The sequence below is a fragment of the Heterocephalus glaber genome, unplaced genomic scaffold, assembly GCF_053883595.1.
Source record: "Heterocephalus glaber isolate CG9 unplaced genomic scaffold, H.glaber_assembly_v1.0 deba00001610, whole genome shotgun sequence".
Taxonomy (NCBI): Eukaryota; Metazoa; Chordata; class Mammalia; order Rodentia; family Bathyergidae; genus Heterocephalus; species Heterocephalus glaber.
In genome coordinates, this window is record NW_028258381.1 from 38,098,052 (window position 1) to 38,117,284 (window position 19,233).

Genomic DNA, 19,233 nt, shown 5'->3' on the forward strand with positions numbered 1-19,233 from the left:
AGGGAACGTGGGAATATTATCCCATGCTTGGAAGTCCCAGTAACCCAGGCATAAGTTCCAGACCCACCATTAGTAGCTGGGGTTCTCTGGGATAGCACTCCTTCTGGGCTTTTAGAATGAATTATTCTATAAAATATCCATAAAATAGAAATATTACTAGGGCCGAGTTTACAGAGCCACAAACAGGAAATAAAGCCAGCCAGCGGTTTCCGGGGAATCAGACTGTTTACGCAGGCGCACAGGGCGCTGGTGGCGGCGACCAGGGCGTCAATTAGGCAGGCCGCGGTTTTAGAATGCGCGTGCGCGCGGCTCCGCCGTCAGGCGCGCCTGCGCGGGGTCGCGGGTTCGTTTACGGGCGGAGTCCGGGGGCTTCAGGGTGTGGGTAGCAAGTGGCGAACGGGCTGCCTGAAGCCCCGCAGCGGGCCTTGCGCGATGCCGGGGATGGTGCTCTTCGGCCGGCGCTGGGCCATTGCCAGTGACGACTTAGTCTTCCCGGGGTTCTTCGAACTGTTCCTGAGAGTGCTTTGGTAAGGGGAGGGTCTGGACGGCGCCGAGGCGAGGCGGGGGTGAGGTGGGGTGGGGTGCTGTTGCTGCCCCCTGAGGCGCTGACAAAAGTTGCCAACCTCCGAGCGCCGCCGCAGTCCTGGCACTCGCTATACATTTCCGTGTTTAGTGCTCACCCCCGACCCAGGAGGTTGGGTGCTGTTCCTGTCTTCATTTTACAAATGGCAAACTGAGGCCTGAAGAGGGGAGGGAATGCCTGGGGTCACTCGGTGGCTGTGACGTCCGCAGTGCCTGGCACCGAGAGGCAAGGACCTCATTGCAGACCAAAAGCGGTCGCCTCGAGCTCGCCTTCCTCCGGCCGTGTTCAGCGTGGAAGAGCAAAGCACTTGCCTCAGCAAAAGTTGGGAAATGCCTATAATCCTTAGTACTGTGGGAGGCTGAGGCAGGAAGATTGGAAGTTCCAACCCTGCTGGGTAATTTAGCGCTAGACCCTCTTTCAGAAATAAATAGCTGGGTGTGTAGCTTAGTGCAAAGTCGCTGGGTTCAATACCTGCGCTGTTGTCTTTCAAAATGTGGAATTAGGGCCAGGGATTTAGCTCAGTGGTTTCGCCGCCTGCTGCGCAAGCGCAAGGACCCAAGTTCCATCCCCAGTACCAAAAAAAAAAAGTTGGAAAGCAGTACCCTTACTAACAATCGTGTTTGAAGCCAGTTCCCTGGGGGCTGGAGCAAGGGATAATATCCTTGTTATGCAAAAGTAGATTCTTGCTAGGAAAGGAATGTAAAGTTTTGAGCTGCTTCCTAGGAGTTTTCTTTGTCTTTAGGGCCACGATTTTAGAGATCATTTCCCTGTTATTTCTAGACTTAGAGTCCTGATATCACAAAATCGACAAAAATATTCACAAAAAATTTTTTCCTTTCCGGTGGTGTTAGGACTTGAGCCCTAGAGCCGCACACAAGTGCTCCACCACTGAGCTAAACTCCCCAGGACCCAGTGCCTCTGCTTAAGCTTCCGGGCTTGAATCCTTAATAAGGTGACCTTTCCATATCCAGCACTCTGTCCTCTGCTGAAATAAGGAAGAATCAGTCATTTTTGCTTTGTGTTGGACACTGTGCTTCATTGGTCTGCGCTGAATTGCAAAATGTAGTTTGAACGCCACAGGACTTCTTTCAACTTTATCTGCTCACCATGGAACATCTGTGTATCACTTCCCTCCCTCTTGGTTTTTAATTACAGACAGCAGATTACAGTGTGAGCTTATTAGTTTCTTTTAATCTACAGATGTAAAAATTTTCTAGTTAGTTGCATGTTTCTGAGTTGTACTGGGCTATTTTCCAGCAACTCACATTATATTTGCTTGTTTGCAGTTTTAGGTGGATTATAGCCAGCATAGAAAAAGAATGATAGAAGCATGGAAAGTATAAAACATTTAAAAAAAGAAAACCATACTCTTTACTTGACTTAGTATATCTTTTATTGAAAGAGTTATAAAAACATTTATATCAAATATAAGAATATAAAAATTACATTCATGCCAGGCATGGTGATGCATACTTGTAATCCCAACACTCTGGGAGGCTGAGGTCGGAGAGTTGCAGGTTCAAGCCCAGCCTGAGCAATCTAGCATGACAGCATCTCAAAATAAAAAATTTAAAAAAGGGCTGAGTGCTTAGCTTAGTGCCAAGGCCCTAGGTTCAATCCCTAGTAACATTAAGGAAGAACCATGTTTTTTTCCAGAATATATATATATTTACCTCATTTTGGAAGATATTAACTCTCTTTATGTCTTTATATCATGTTTTACAAAGCAGCACCTTGGATTTTTTTTTTTTTTTTTTAACGATGCTGGGGGTTGAACCCAGGGCTTCATGCATGCTAGGCAAGTGCTCTACCACTGTGCTGTACCCCAGCCCCTGGATTCCATTTCTGACCCTCCCTGTCTCTCCACAGGTGGATTGGCATTCTGACTTTGTATGTCATGCACAGAGGGAAGTTGGACTGTGCTGGTGGAGTCCTGCTCAGCAGTTACTTGATTGTTCTCATTGTACTCCTGGCAGTTGTTATATGTACTGTGTTAGCCATCGTGTGTGTCAGCATGAAAGGTAAACACTAACCTTTCTTTATTTGACATCTTTAAAAAATTTTTTTCAGAGCCTTATTGAGATATAATTTACATACCATACAATGCACCCATTTAAAGTGCACTATTCAGTGGTTTTTAGTATATCCAGAGTTGTGCACCTGTTACCGCAATCAGCTTTAGAACATTTTCATCACTGTTCTGGCTTAAATATGACATGTCTCCTAAAGATTCCTGTATTGATGGCTTAATTCCCAATGTAGTAGAGTTCAGCAGTAGGGCCAAGAATGATGAGTGGATTGTGAAGACACTAACCTCACTAATGGATTAATCTATTGTTTCTGAGCTGAATGGGCTATTAGAAAGTACAGCTAGTCAGGCATGGTGGCGCATGCCTGTAATCCCAGCACCCAGGAGGCTGAGGCAGGAGAATGACTACAAGTTCCAGGCTAGCCTTGACTACATAGTGAGTTCAAGGCCAGTCTGAACTACATAGCCAGACCCTGTCTCAAAAAAAAGGAAATAGAGCTGTTCCCTTCTCCATCTTGTTCTCTTGATCTCTCTCTGCTTCTTACCTGCCTTGAGCTGAACAGCTTTCCTCTGTCATTCCCTTCCACTATAAGGTTTCTGCGTTGGAGCCAACTAACCCTGGATTGAAACCTCTAAAATCGTGAGCTGATGTAAACCTCTCCTTCAAGTTGCAGGTGTCAAGTGCTTTGTTCCATCAGTGGAAAGCTGACCCCAAAAGAAATCCTATCTGCTCCCATTATGTGGCATTCCTCATTTTGCCCTGGTTTACACAGTTCTAGACATCCACTAGTCTGCTTTCTGTTTCTATAGATTTGTTTATTCTGAACATGATATAAGTGGTATTACCTGTTCTGTGGCATATTGGTCTGGCTTCTTACTTAAGCTTAGTGTAATATTTTCAAGGTTCATGTATGTTACATAGGTGTCAGTACTTTATTGGTTTCTTATGGCTAAACAGGATTGCAGTGGTTGGATATATTTTACATATTCATATATCATTTGGTGAACATTTGGGTTGTTTCTACTTTTTGGCTGTTACAGATCTGCTGCTATGAATATTTGCATTTGGTTTTGTGTAGACCTAGATCTTCATTTCTCTTGTGTGTTTACCTGGGAATGGAATTGCTAGGCCATATGTTCCTTTTGAGGAACTGTCAGACTTTTCCAAGAAGTTGTATCGATTTACTTTCTATCTCTTTTTTTTTTTTGATACTGGGGATTGAACTCAGGACCCTGCGCTTACAAGGCAGGCGGCAGAACCACTGAGCCAAACCACCAGCCCTTCGATTTACTTTCTTACCAGCAGTAAGAGATTATAAGGGTTCTAATCTCCCACTGTTCTCACCAACACAGTATTATCTGAGTTTTTGATTATAGTGTTCCTAGTGAGTATGATATGGTATCTTTTGGTTTTCATCTGCATTTCCTTGATAACTAGTGAGTCGACTATCTTTTCATGGCTTTTTAATGTCATTTTTGAAGAAAAATATCAGCTTCTCTGAAATTTTAAACTACATTATCCTTTTATCAGTGGTTTGTAAGAGTTACACCTGTCCTTTTTTTTTCTTTTTTTTAATGCAGTGTAGGCACTTGAACCCAGGGCTTTGTATGTGCTAGATAGCTCCCTACCACTGAGCTACACCACCAGGCCTACCCTATTCTTCTTTTTCTTTCTTTCTTTTCCTTTTTTTTTTCTTTTTGTGGTACTGGGGCTTGAACCCAGAGCATTCACACTGTACTACCTCCTCAGCCCTTTTTTATTTTGAGACAGGGATTGGTGAATTGCATAGGCTAGGCTCAAACTTGTTGTCCTGCTGCCTCAGCCTCCAGAGTGCTGGGATTACAGATGTGTGTCTCCATGTCCAGCTCCTACTCAGGTCCTTGGGCTTCCGAGGCAGGCGGCGGAACCACTGAGCTAAATCCCCAGCCTATACCTAGTCTTAATGATAATTTTTTCCCTACATGGTATGGTTTTCTGGAATCATTTCTCTGGAGATACTAGAAACCTTATTGCTCTGGTTTATAGAGTGAGCTAGCTGAGCACTCTGGTGACTGTAATTAAGAAATGCTTTGGGCCAGGAATGTAGCTGAGTGGCATAGTGCCTGCCTGGCAAGTTCAAGGCCCTGAGTTTGATTCCCAGTACCCGCCCCCCCAAAAAAGAAATGGTTAAAGACAGACTACACCCAGGGAATGAGAGCAAGTGAGCTGCCTCTGCTGAGTGGGGGTGGGGGAGGAGTGGGTGTGAACTTGGCAGTCCTCATGCCCAGTGGAATTGAAGACTCTATCACCCTCGCTGATTTTTCCCTGGTCTCTATGACCCCTGGGTCCCTCAGTGTTTCTACCCTGCCCCTCCCAGAGGTTCAGTGCTTCACGTTTAGTGTTAAGTACATGAATTGCATTTGGAACAGCAGATCTGAGCCCCAGCCCACTAACCCGGCTGCTCTATTGGTACAAAACCTGTGATGAAGTCCAGGAGTGTGGCCTCTTCTCTGTCATCAGAAAAAATGACCTGCCTGTCAGCCACGAAACCAGGAGCTCCGTCTCTGCCAAATGTTGCTGTTCGGCTCCAGGACCACAGGAGCCCAGGAGGCAGGCCACCTAGGTGCCGAAACCACAGAATCTAGTGACTCCCAGGCTCCAGAGAATCCTCACAAGCTGAGCGAATCCCAGCCAGAGCTGAGCTGGAACAACAGGCACTTGGAGCACTGTTTGCAGCATTTGGTTCAGTACCAGAGCAACCAGGGTCATAGTTGGACTACTAAAGGACCAGGAGATCACAGACATCGCTTCTCCATGCTCATGTGGATGGGCAGAACTCCGGGTTTGGAGCCACTCTGGAGCATCTCAGCATTGGAGTCAACAGAGCCACCCACTTCACTGGGGAAAAATAATTCAAAGAGAATACTTCATTATTTGCTTTGGAAGGTGTGCTGGACCATTGGCTCCATAAGATGGGTTGTTAACCTCATGTGCGTGTATTGGAGGCTGGAAAGGACAGTGTAGTGAATTCCCACCCTCAGGAACCTAGGAGGGCTGGGTGTGGCTATGCATGTGTGTAATCCCAGCACTTGGGAGGCTGAAGCAGGATCACCACAAGTTTGAAGCCAGCCTGGGCTATATAGTGAGTTCAAGACCAGCCTAAGCTACATAGCGAAACTTTGTCTCAACCCCCCAAAAAGACAGAAAAAGAAAAAAGCCAGGTGTTAGCATTATCTTAATTTATTTGCCTTTTTTTTATGTCGCATTCTGTTGGGACCACTGAGTTTGTAACTATTAAATTCAGATTTGTAACAATAAGTGTGAACTTTTCCCCCCTGAAATGGTTGCTTTTCTTCGTATGTTTTTGGTGGTGTCAGGGCACGTTCACATTCCTGTGAGGGATGCTCATATTCATCCCAGATACTCCCACCGTCCCTGCCCCAGCACATGCCCATGCTCAGAGCTAGGAGTCATCTACAGGTCATGGGCTGCCTGTCCCACAACTTTCTCCAAACAGAACCCCATCCCATACATACCAAGTATGTGTCAGAGGAGCTGACTAGAAGCTCTGGAATGATCCTCAGATCACTGGTTCAGGTGTGGATGTGGGACCTGATTTGGGCCAGGAGGGTTTTGCTGGAAGGTGCTGGGAAAGTACTTCCTTGCAGCTCTGAGAAAGTTTCAGAAGCCACATGTCACTTTCCTCCTGGATGATGCTGTATCTCCACTCAAAGCCCAAGATGAGCAGGCACAAAGGAGGTGACACTGTGAGAAGCCTCTATTCACCCATCCCTGAGTCAGTACAGGTCCGTCCTGCTTTTCAGCCAGTTGGTGTTGGATTTTATTTACTTGTGGTTAGAGGTATCTAGCTGAACTGAGAAAAGTATTCTATAGAAATATGGTAGGTCAATTGCCAATTTAAAGCCAGGCATGGTGACACATACCTATAATCCCAGCACTTGAGAGGCTGAGCCAGAAGGATGGCCACAAGTTTTCGGCCGGTCTGGGCTACATAATGAGTTCATGACCAGCCTGAACTACAGCAAGACCTTGTCTCAAAAAAACCCACAACAACAAAATTGCCAATTTAAAAAATAATTAGCATAAGATGCCTTATTAAAAAATATTTTAGGGCCAGAGATTTAGCTCAGTGTCACTTTGCCTGCCTTGTAAGTGCAAGGTCCTGAGTTTGATCCCCAGTACCAAAAAAAAAATTATTTTGGAACGGGGGATAATGGCATACTCCTGTAATCTCAGTACTCTGGAAGGCTGATGCAGGAGGGTCGAGAGTGAGAGCCCAGCTGGGTAATTGTTTTAATCATGAAGCATTTTTTATGTTGCTTAGATTAGTGTTTATCTTAGCTTTTTCCGAAAGGGAAATAAAGTGTTTTACACCAAGAATTAAAGCACCTAGGCTTCTACTGATACTTGGACTTGTTTTACAAATGCAGTAAAAATGTCATGGGGCACTGTACATGAGCGGGAGCCCAGCGAGTCTGTGAGAGGAGCCACTACTGCCACAGCTGTCATCCGTTTGCTGTGGAGCTGGGGAAGAAGTGGAGAGATCTGCAGGATGAAAATAAAATTGGAATATGTGGTGTCTAGCAATTCTGTGATGACCTGGCAGTTGATCCAGCCAGCATTAGTATTTGATTGTTGCATGGAAGAGAGCAGCAACGCTGAGTTCTCCAAGTAGGAATTCCTGCACAGCATGACAGAATTAGGATCTAGAAATGGCCATTGCCCACTGGAGCTTAGTGCTTAATGGAAGATTTAAATTCTTAGACCAGTGGAATAAATTTTTGTCAGAACATCATAAATGATCGGTACCAAAAGATACTTGGAGTCTTTTAGAATTCAGTACAGCAATTGCAAATGACGTATCTAATTATGGTGAAGAAGGAGCATGGCCTGTTCTCGTTGATGACTTTGTGGAATTTGTATGTACATCCTCAAATTGCTGGGACAAAAAAATACAACAGTGTAGCACTAAAGGAACATTCTAGAATGTACATAGTCTGTACAATAAATACAACAGAAAATCGCACAATTTCTGCTGGCCGGGCTGAAGTGAAGATCAAACTTCACTGTTCAAACAGGGTTGAGACAAAACTTTAAGGGTACATCTTTTACCGTATTACATTTCATTCTCCTGATGGTAGTCTGGACTTGTCTTCTAGTCTGGACTGCTCTAAACATTTATAATTCCAATGTTCTGGATTTCATCTTCATATCTGTGGACCATCCTACTTTATCCTCCCATGAGTCTTAAAAGCTTTCTGGTGATTATTCTGAGGTTTCCATTGCATAAAATACGATGCTGTCTTCACCAGAAAAGTTTGGTGTAAGAATTAAACATAATGAATATCACAAAAAATTTATAAAAACTTCTTAAATGCTTTGGGCTGGTTGCAAAGACTTTGTAACTGATAACCACTTCCAGTGAGAGTGATATATTTAAGTGTACCAAATCTATAATTGTGTTTTGGTTTGGGGGATTTCTTTTCCTGGCATATCACAGGTATTGTTGACTTAAGTGGAGTGTCTGATGAAAGAAATGTCAAAACAACCATTGTAAAAATTTTTTAGGGTAATTTGGTGCCTGTCTGAAAAATGTATTGAGTTTTAGACTCTCGGTTTCAAAAAGATTCCACAGAATTAATCTGCACTTCCCTTACCCTTGTTTATATGTAATGGTCCTACAGGGAGCTTTTATTTAGCAAACGTCTGCGTAATGTTAGAGTCTACTGTTGACTACATTATGCAGTACATAATTGGATTTCATTATGCTTTTGAAATGCTTATATGCCTATCACATATGTTAAACTTTAATTTGTTTAGGATGTCTTGAATTACTATATACTACAGTATTCTAAATTAAAAAAAAAAAAGTCTTGTGTATTAGTCTTCTTCAGGTGGTCTCGCCATCAGAATTGTTCATTTCCAGGCTTGGGGGTATAGCTCAGTGGTAGAATATGTGCTTAGGTACTAGGTTCAATCTCCAGCACCAAAATAAATAAATAAATAAATAAATAAATAAATAAATAAATAAATTCACTTCCCCAAAGTGTGAACCACTGGACAAAGAGCTTGAGTCATGCAGACTTGGGTTATATTTTAAAAAGTACCTATTGCGCTCTCTGAGCCCAGTTCCTCTTGTGTGGGCTTGTGTGTGCTCAGTACTTGTGTTTAAGCCCAGAACCTTCACACTGAGCTACATCCCCCCCAGCCCTTTTTTATTTTTGAGACAGGGTCTTGCTAAGTCACTAGTTGTTCAGGTTGGGCTTGAACTTGTGTGATTCTCTTGCTTGACCACCCAGTGTGCTGGGATTACAGGCGTTGTTTATCTGTTCACCAACACCCAGCCTCTGCCCCCGCCCCCCCATTCAGTTCGTTTATAAAATGGAATGGTGACTAACCCAGCATTCAGTGTTCAGGTACTTACTTGTTTGGGGTTTTTTTGGTGCTGGGGATCGAACTCGGGTCCTTGTGCTTGCGCAGCAGGCAGCGAAAACACTGAGCTAAATCCCCGGCCCTTCAGGTACTTATTAATATGCCTTCTTTGCTCTCAGAAGTGAGCCAGCCTGGACAGTGATTTTGTGGTCGTCTAGCCAGAACCCAGGAGTGGTGTTCATCCTTAGCAAGTCTCAGAAGTGCATCTGAGGCTTCTGTCCTATTTCCTTCCCATCCTTCACTTTGTCACTGGCTCTCACACTCGGGCGCTGGCCACCAAGTGCAAGCCAGCGGAGTCAGAGGGTGGGTGGATCATACAGAGCATGCGCTAGCACGTGTGTTTTGTGGGAAAGGGGCCTCTTCATCTCTGAGGAGGGGAGTAAGCCACTGATTATTTCTGTGTTTCAGGAACCATTTGTAACCCTGGACCTCGGAAGTCTATGTCTAAGCTGCTTTACCTCCGCCTAGCACTCTTTCTGCCAGAGATGGTCTGGGCATCCCTGGGGGCCGCCTGGGTAGCAGATGGTGTCACATGTGACAGAACAGTTGTGAATGGCATCATTGCAACTGTCATTGTCAGGTGAGGTCTTATCTTCTCTTTTAGTGTCTTCTCATTACAGTTGTATTTGAAATGTAGGTGAATGCATATCTCTGAGGAGTGTGACCAGAGAGCTTTCTTATTAGCTAGAATGAGACCTTACTGAATCACTTATGACAATTTACACACATTTGTTTAGGCCTGATATCCATTATCCATTTGTTGATGTTTTTTCTTTCTTCCTGGGTTCTCAGTTTCTTGAATTCCCTTTCTTATAAGAAGGAAAAAAACCAAAGACTAAAGCAAGGTCAAAAGCTAAAGATAAGATGAAAAGAAATGGAGTGTCAAAGAGCCCAGGATTTAGCTCAGTGGTGCTGCCACCTGCCTCGCAAGCGCAAGGTCCCGACTTCAATCCTTGGAACCCCCAAAAAAAGAAATGTAGTGTCAAGTATCATGACAGGCAATAGTGCTCTGATAAGCCTTATAATAAGGTTTTTGCATCTTCTGGAATAAAAATCTTAGAGATAATCTAGTTGCCTCTCTTAGAGTTATGAATAAGGAAACAGGCTCATGCTATTGCCAGCTTTCCTGAGCCACCTGGTAAGAGAGCAGCAGAACTGCCTCATGGAAGTGTCTTCCCACAGGACTTGTACATGTGGGCAAATCTGGGAATACTTAAGAGATATGAATAAAAGGCCTATCAGAGTATCCCACAATCTGGGCATTCTTTTAGTTTTACCAGAAGAACCCTGAGGCACTGAACTGAGGAGGAAGGGCCTAAGTCAGGCCACCACACAGCTCCATGTTTCCTTTGTGGCCCTTATTTTTTATAGGGCCTGGGTTGACTATGAAGAACTTTCTAGAAGGAACAGTTTGGTCACCTCAGCCAGACTCTGGGAGATCTTTCTTCCTGGGTCCCAAGCACTTCAGTAGAGACACAGAACTGAACATGAAGCAGGTGTGTCAGGCTCTGGATGGAGGCCCCTAGTCACCAAGCTCTTTCCCCTCTCTCTTGCAGTTGGATCATCATCGCTGCCACTGTTTTCACCATTATCATTGTCTTTGACCCACTGGGCGGGGAAATGGCTCCCTATACCTCTGCTGGTCCTGATCACCTGGATAGTCACGAATCAAGCCAGTTACTTAATGGCCTCAAGACAGCAGCTACAAGCGTGTGGGAAACGAGAATCAAGTTGTTGTGCTGTTGCGTGGGGAAAGATGATCACACTCGAATTGCTTTTTCGAGTACGGCAGAGCTTTTCTCAACCTACTTTTCAGTAAGCTGAAGGGATCTGATTTGGTCTCTTTCTGTTTCCATGAATCCCTCTTATGTGAAATTGAGCACTCTGGCTGCGCTTTGAGCTAATCTCCCTTTTCACATGAGTGGCTTTTGAGAATCTGGAACCTCTGGGTGTGGGGTTGGGGACGGACTGTGTCTGGGATGAGCGCCTTGGGGCAGTTAACTTCAAGGGCAATTCTTTTTCAGACCCTGTCTTGACTCTTAGGTGCATCTTCATTGACACCTGTTCATTACACATCCTTTTTTTTTGGTACTGGGGATCGAACTAAGGACCTTTCGCTTGCCAGGCAGGCACTGTGCCACTGAGCTACATCCCTGGCCCACTCCCTTTTTAAAGGAACTAGTGGAACCTCTACAGTTGGGGACTACCACACACAGCTGCACACACGCACGTGCGCGCACACGCACACACACACACAGACTTTATATTCTCTGTCAAGTTGATGCAGCAGATACATGTGAGCAGTGTTGTACATCCAGAGTAGTCTCAGATAGTGGTTTCTTAGCACTTATGTGGTAGAAATGATAGCTTTTTCAGCCAGGAGTGGTGATGCACTCCCAGCAACTCTGGGAGGCTGCCGCAGGAAGATCACAGTTTGACCCCAGCTTGTGTGAGTCAGTCCCTGTCTCAAAATTTAAAAGTTTTAAAAAGGAAGTAAGTGCATGCGAAGGGTTCAGTCCTCAGTTTGAGGGAAGGAAATCCTACTTATTGGAGTGTAAAAATGTGTTATCATTCTAAAGCAGTTTCCCAAGCGATTTGGGAATATTCGTTTTCTTTCATGTTCACTGTGTGATTTTTGTCTTTTCATGATAAACTGATAAACTGGTGTCATTTTCCATATTGAGGCCAGGTAAGGGGGACTGGTTCTGACAGTCTGCAACCCTTCCTGTCAGTTTCTTGCTTCTCTGTGGTGTCTGACTCTGTAGTGTTCTGGGCCAGCCCTACAGCTTGACACCAGGCTACAGAACCAGCTTCCACATAGGGATTAGAGAAATGTGTCCCCTAAACTGGAAAAGACTGCTTCAGCCTGGGCTGAGGAAAACAAGAAGCTGGCTATTCTCCGAATTCATTTCTCATTTCTTTTTTTTTTTTTTTTTTTTTGAGACAGGGTTTTAACAGGCTGTCCTTGAACTCACTATGTAGCCCAGGCTGGCATGAGACTATTGGTGTCCTGCCTCAGCCTCCCAACTGCTGGGATTACAGGCGTGTGCCACCACGCCCAGCTGAGAGGATTTCTTAATCTAGTCATAGGTCCAGTGGTTGGTACATAGTCTTTTCTGGTGAGCCGAAGTACCAGGGATCAAACTCAGGACTTTGCACTTGTGAGTCATGCCTTGTGAGTCATGCAGCGGAACCACTGAGCTAAACCCCTGGGCCCGCCTTTTGGTACTTCTGTCTGTTCCCTATTTCTGAAGGAAAAGGGTAAGGTCAGCTCCAGAACACTAAATGCTGCTTTGCCATCTTGAGGTTTGGAGCATGTGCTGTACCCAGGAACATATTCAGCCTCATACATCCCGGGTGTAGTCTGTTTTAATAAAACCGTTACAGCATTTTGAGAATCAAGAGTATAAACTTGAGCTGAAATTGTACATTACTAAAAATATGGATGATTTAGTCATTTGTTTTCCACATTTACAAAAGATTTGAAGTATATTAGAAATAGTTAACTCGAAGTGGAATTTTGAAATAGGGACCCATCTAAGTAGATTTGACTGAGGATAAGACCTGAGAAAATACTAAGCTCAAATATAGGAGGAGACCTGTAAAGAATGCCTTTAAAACTGCCTTTGTACATGTAAATGTTCCCAGTGTAACTGCATTGCGCCTGTAAACTGTGAAACTGAATCGTGAAGCATTCAGGGCAGCTCCTGCTAAGTTTCATGCCAGGCCATCACACTTCCCCACACAGGACACAGATCTGGTGCCCAGTGACATTGCAGTAGGCCTGGCCCTTCTCCATCAGCAGCAGGACAACATCAGCAGCAGCCAGGAGCCACAGGAGGTGATCAGCCACTCCCCAGGGCACCCCCAGGTAATCCCAGATTTCTCTTGGATGGTATAGTCTTGATGCTTACACTGGTGTAGATCTTCAAAACTAGACCACTCACCAAGAGCAATTTGGGTCACAGTTGGGCTGGAATCGGTTTGTCCTCTGTGACACACCTGTCTGGCAAGGCAGATCCTCAATGCTTGGGGCCCTGGTAGCAGAAGCCCATTCCCAGCAAGTGCATCATATTTTCAGACCTTTCTCCTTTGGGAAATTTCCTGCTGGGTTCTACACACCAGGAAAATTCCTTCTAAGTTGGGACCTCAAGCCCCCTGAGTGTGTTTCTTTTTTCTCTTCTCTCCATCTGGGAAGCGGGAAGCTTCACTGGATGATAAGTTTCCTCCTGTAGATTTTTGTGTTTTGTTTTGTTTTGGTTTTGGTTTTTTGAGACAGGGTCTCACTATGCAGTTCAGGCTGACCTTGAACTTGCCATGTAGTCCAGGTTGGCCTTGAACTTGTGATCCTGCTGCCTCAGCCTCCCAAGTGCTTGGATTACAGGCATGCACCACCTGGCAATTTTTATGTTTTTGAAAGAGAAAATTCCACACAGGATACATAGTTTTTTTATCTCTTGCAAAAGCACTGAGTTCTTGGCGGCATCTGTGTTACAGTGTGGAAATGTGCTAATGCTTCTGTTTCAGACACATGTTAGCAGGAGTCAGGAATCATTACAGAAGCAGGGAGTGGTGGCAGATGCCTATGATTCCAGCACTCTGAGGGGCTGAGGCAGGAGGATTATAAGTTGGAGCCTATCCTGGGCAATTTAGTGAGACCCTGTCTCAAAATGAAAAATACAAAAGGGCTGGAGATGTAGCTCTGTGCAGAGGCTCTGGGTTCAATCCTCAGTGCTGCAGAAGCAAAGAAAAAGAATCACTAGGGTCTTGTTGCTATTAATTTCCTTCTCACTGCATTCCTGGAGTCCACTTGAGTTTGTGTTTAAGGGCCAGTTTTCTAAGAATTCTGGTCAGTGAGAAAAGAGAGAGAATCAGGAGTTGGAGTTCAGGTTTAAGATCTTAGCATGTTCATCCTCCCCATAATGAGTTCCCTTAAATAAAAAACTTTTTTTTTCTCTTCCAGGAAGCTGAATTGGATGCAGAATTAGAAAATTGCCGTCATTATATGCAGTTTGCAGCAGCTGCCTATGGGTGGCCTCTCTATATTTATAGAAACCCATTTACCGGGCTGTGCAAGATTGGTGGTGACTGGTAGGTGTGCACCATGTGAGGCTTCCATGCCCACATGTCTCTCTCTTTTTTTTTTTTTTTGGTACTGAGGATCGAACACAGGACCTTGCGCTTGCAAGGCAGGCACAGTGCCACTGAGCTAAATCACCGATCCTCTACATTTCTCTTTTTAAAAATTCTATTTTAAAATATTTCAGAAGCTTGCAGGAACAGAACAGAGATGTCTAACCCATATCTTTTATCTGGAGTCCTCTTAATCTAGATTCCTTTATCTAGAGTCTGACTCATTTTGTCATGTGTGCAGTATCATATACTCTAGACAGATTTTCCCCCTGAAGGATTTGAGTTTAGTTGTAGACTCCTTGCTTCTTTGTTTCTAATTACTTTAGCCTAAATTTCTGAAGCATGATGTTCTTTTACGTAACTCCAGTAAAAATGTCAAACTCAGGAACTTTATCATTAATCTTTAATTTGCTTCTATTTTTGGTGGTGTAGAGCATGAACCCAGGGGCACCCTACCACTGAGCTACATCCCCAGCCCCTTTTTTTTGTTTTGGTACCGGGGATCAAACTTGGAACCTTGCGCTTACGTGGCAGGTGCCGAAACCACTGAGGTAAATCCCTGGCCCCCCTTTCATTTTTTGACACAGGGCCTCACTAAGTTGCCCAGGCAAGACTTGGATTTGTGATCCTTCTTCCTCAGCCTCCCAAATTGCTGGGATTACAGGTGTGCACCACTGGGCCTGGCATCTTTAACTAATTTGTAACTTATATTCTGATTCTTCCAATGCCCCAGTAAAGTCCTTTTTAGCAATTTTTCCTTGACCCAGGGCTACACTTTGCATTTGGTTGCCCTAGCTCCTTAATATCCTTCAATTTGGAGTCCTTTAGCAACCCCTCTGTCTTTCACAGTGTTAACATTTTGAGGAGGTCAGCGCAGGTATTTTGTAGACAGGTCTTCCATTTTCATCACCTGGAGGTTTCCTTGTGGCTGGATCCAGGTGTTGGGTTTTTGGCAGGAGGTGCTCTGTGAGGAGCTGTGTCCTTCCTGGTATGTCCGTCCCATCAGGAGCGTGAGAGAATGCTAGGTTGTTCCACTCTTGGCACTGTTAACATGATCGCTTGGCTGAGGTGACAGTAGCAGGTTCTGCACAGAGGTAGTCCCTTCCTTCTCCTTATAATGAGGTCCTCCAAGACCACCTAAACATTTGGTCCTCTCCAAACTCGCCCAGTCCTTTTGGTGTGCATGGATTGTCATGTGAATCAGTTATTAGGATGGTTACAAAATTATGATTTTTCTAAATTCACTATTTCTTCTGTATTAGTTGTCATTCTGCCTTAAAGCAGAGTTTCCCTTCCCTACTATTTATTTATTTTTGCTGCTGGGATTTGAATTCAGGGCCTCTTGCTTGCCAGGCAGGCACTGTGCCTCTGAGCTACATCCCCAGCCCTGCTAATTATCAATATGGATATATAGGTTCTGACCTTATTCAATGGGTTATAATGTATTACTGTTCTTTTGTTGTTGTTTTGTTTAGTGGGGGCTGCTCACTACATACCCCAAGCTATACTCCAGCTGGTGCTGATCCTCCTGCCTCCTCCTGGGGTTATATTACTGTTCATTTTATAATGAGTGTAGTATTTGGTGTTCAGAGTGTCTCAGATGAGGCATTGCAGCTGGCTCCTGGGGACCTTTTGCTATGTATTATTACTTTCTGAGCATGTCCTGAGGTTTTTTTTTTTTTCCCTTTTGTTTTTGGAGACAGGGTCTTGCTACATAGTTGGGGCTGCCTTGAACTCACTGCCATCCTCCTGCCTCCGCCTCCTGAGTCCTGGGATTACAGAAGTCACTACCATGCCCAGCCCATTTCCTGAGTTTCTGAGTTAAGAGTTTTTTTAGAGGGGGTGGAGGTGAGACACTGTCTGGCTATGTGGTTCAGGTTGGCCTTGAACTCACTGTGTAGCCTAGGCTGGCCTGAAACTTGCAGCAATTCTCCTGCCTCAGCCTCTCAAAGTACAGGGATTACAGGTGTAGATCACCACACCTAGCCTGACCTTAGATTCTACAGCCTCGTCTTGTCCTTTCCTAGACTTAATTTGCAGGGCTTCCGCTCCTTTTGGTGTGGCCATTGGTAATTAGAAAGCAAGAACTAGGGTCCAGGTGTGGGTATTATTCCCAGGGTGTTATTGGCCTTTTCAGAGGACAGGGTTGGGGGGAAAATAGCAATTCCGTGTGATTCAGCCCAATATATATTTATTTTAAAAATTGTAAGTTTGGTTGGGCACAATGGTGCACTCCTGTACAACTTGCTACGGGGAAACTCAGGGTGGGAGAAGAGTGAGGTTGAGCCCAACCTGGGCAATGTAGTGAGACCCCCATCTCGAAAAAAATGACAGTGAGAAGATGGTGGTGGCACAGGCCTGTAATCTCAGCACTCAGGAGGCTGAGGCAGAAAGATCACTGCTAGTTTGAGGCTAGCCTGGGCTACATGGTGAATTCAAAACCAGCCTGAACTGAATAATGAGACCTTGTCTCTAAATAAATAAATACAGTAAAAATCATGAGTGAAAGGGCTAGAGATGTAGCTTGGCAGTAGAACACTTGCCTAGCATATCCAAGACTGTGGGTTAGGTCCCCAGCACTACCAAAAAAAAATAGGGTTTATATTGATGCCTTTTGATTCTTCTTCAAAGCCACAAGTTTTCCTTCTTCCATATCCTGTTTATGTCCATTTTCACCCTTAGAGAGAACCCTGGCATCCGAAACATCAGTACCAAGTTGCTCACGCTTGGGCCCCTGTACTCCCAAAGTAGCTTGAGCATGGTCAGACTCGGCACTGCTGCCAAAAAGAAATGTCCAGAGTATAGTTTGTAGTGTTCAGAGTTTTTTGTTTTTAGATTTAGAGTACTATATTTGCAAGTTACTTAGATTAGTCCTTTTATTGTTGTTTCTTCAGAACACTGGTTGACCCCCTTCAGTAAGCATGTAGTTTCAGTTTCTCTCCACCCTTGTTGATTTAATTTATTTTTTAATATGTAAAGCACTGGCGCAATGCTGGAAGGCAAAGCCCTGGTAAGAGGTATATACACAGAGAAGTTTTTGTCTTCCCCTTCCTGGTACTTGCCATTGCTTGCCGGGAAAACACGGAGGTGTGGATTGATGTTCCTGGTGAGGGCTGTGCGCTGACACCTTCCCTCTTCTGCAGTTGTAGAAGCAGGACCACAGAATATGAGTTGGTGGGAGGTAATCAGCTCAACTGCCATTTCGGCTCCATCCTGCATACGACAGGCCTGCAGTACAGGGACTTCATTCACATAAGCTTTCACGACAAGGTATAGTATCAGACAGCAGCTCTTAAATAATCTTGGGTCCTGGGGTCCTTTGCAGTTCTGAGGGGAGTTCTAAATTATTCTTCATATAATTCAGAGATACACATATTTAACCCCAAATCTTTAGCACAGTTTCCGGGAATTTACAGACTCCCTTGAAGTCCACACCCATGGATCCAGTTAAAAATCCAGGTTTTGAGCCATGCATGGGGGCATGCACCTGTAATCTCTCTCAGCATTCAGGACCCCGAGGCAGGATTGTGATTTCAAGGCTTGCTTGGACTGTGTAGCAAGACTCTGTCTCACAATCTTACATAACCAAAAAAAAAAGAAGAAAAACAACTTGGGTTTCACATAAGATGGAGCAACAAGGTTTTCTTGGGGACACCACGCTGTTTCTTACACAATCCAATCTTTGCCAAGGTATAATGAACTGTGTCAGAATCATCCCCATGCAGGCTTCTGTTTTGGGTCTTGGGCTCTGTTAGCAGTGAGGTTTTGAATGGGTCTCATGTTCTGGAAGTACTGCAGTCCTCTGGAAATATGATGAGGCTGCAAAAGCCAGCTTTGCCTCAGCTTCCACGCCTATGCCCAGTGTTAGGCAGTAGCCCTCTAAGGCTGTTCTTGGCCCCAGGACCCAAGAGCCAGTGGTTTGGAGAAGTGATTCTCAGCTTCTGCTGCCTGATGGGATCTCCTGGGGAGCTCATAAGATAACCTGAAGACCACCTCTGGATCAGTTCTGTCAGTCTTGGAAAGTGGGACCCTGCTTTAAAAGCCCCCCACTGTAGCTGGGCATGGTGGCACATATCTGTAATCCCATCACTCTGGGAGCCTGAGACAGGAGGATCACAAGTTCAAGCCCAGCCTAGGCAACTTAGAGTCACTTAGGGAGACCCTGTCTCAAAAAGGGATGGGGATTTAGCTCAGTGGTTTCGCCGCCTGCTGTGCAAGTGCAAGGACCCGAGTTCGATCCCCGGTACCAAAAAAAAAAAAAAAGGATGGGGATGTAGCTCAGGACAAATCCCTGGATTCAGGCTCCAGTACTACAAAAAAAAAGTGAACCCTGGCGTTGGTTGTTTATAATCTCAGCCCTCTGGGAACCTGAGGCAGAAGGACTGTAAGTTTGAGTTCATCTGGGCAACCTAATGACTTGATGAGACTTTGTCTCAAAATAAAAGAAGGGCTGGGTGTAGAGCTGAGTTTATATAGCCTATAGCTAGGTTTAATTCCTAGAACTACCAAAAAAAAAAATGAGAAAGAGACTGAGAGAACTGGAACCACTTGCATGGGAGCACACAGCAGGAAGGTGTTGAGCTGAGTTTCTGCCAGACCTCAACCCTTTCTGTGTCTCTCAGGACCCTGGTTCTTAAAGCTGGAGCCCGAAATTGTGGCTTTAGCTTTGCTTGCTTCGAAATCAGAGTGCATGCTTACGAGACCCAAAGCCTTTTGCTCCTGCTCAGAGTCCCTTAAAGCAGAGGATGCTGGTCTTGTGTTGACTGCTGCGGGAGGCTGCTGAGCTAGGCCTGCCCCAACCCCAGTAGATGACAGTAGTGTGGTCCCTGAGTCTGGCAAACAGCGCCTGTTATGCTGGCGTCCCAGAGGGACCGCAGGTTGTCAGCAGAACTGCGTGTGTCCACTGAGCAGGCGCGGGTGCTCAGGCCTAGCTGTAGAGGTAGTGAGTGAGATTATATGTTGTGCAGCGGGATGTGAGATCTGACTTGGGGAGGCCAGAGAGGCTGGGAGGGATGACAGAGTTGTTTGTGTTCAGTAGCATGGCTTTTTGTTTGG

General features: G+C 44.9%; 1 protein-coding gene across 2 annotated transcripts in view; it reads left to right on the plus strand.

Annotated features, from left to right (window-relative positions):
• The first annotated feature begins 288 nt into the window (after positions 1 to 288).
• Daglb (diacylglycerol lipase beta) overlaps positions 289 to 19,233 on the plus strand; it is a 29,199-nt gene continuing 10,254 nt past the window's right edge. Inside the window, exons 1-7 of one of the 2 annotated variants that reach the window (XM_004840440.3) lie at positions 291 to 527; positions 2,453 to 2,604; positions 9,454 to 9,625; positions 10,602 to 10,860; positions 12,794 to 12,916; positions 14,009 to 14,136; positions 17,322 to 17,448. In XM_004840440.3, coding sequence (XP_004840497.2) covers positions 433 to 527; positions 2,453 to 2,604; positions 9,454 to 9,625; positions 10,602 to 10,860; positions 12,794 to 12,916; positions 14,009 to 14,136; positions 17,322 to 17,448 — 1,056 coding nt within the window. In that variant the 5' untranslated portion in view covers positions 291 to 432. Of the gene's footprint in view, positions 528 to 2,452; positions 2,605 to 9,453; positions 9,626 to 10,601; positions 10,861 to 12,793; positions 12,917 to 14,008; positions 14,137 to 17,321; positions 17,449 to 19,233 lie in introns of both variants that reach the window. The other variant, XM_013070629.3, reaches the window with a different exon arrangement.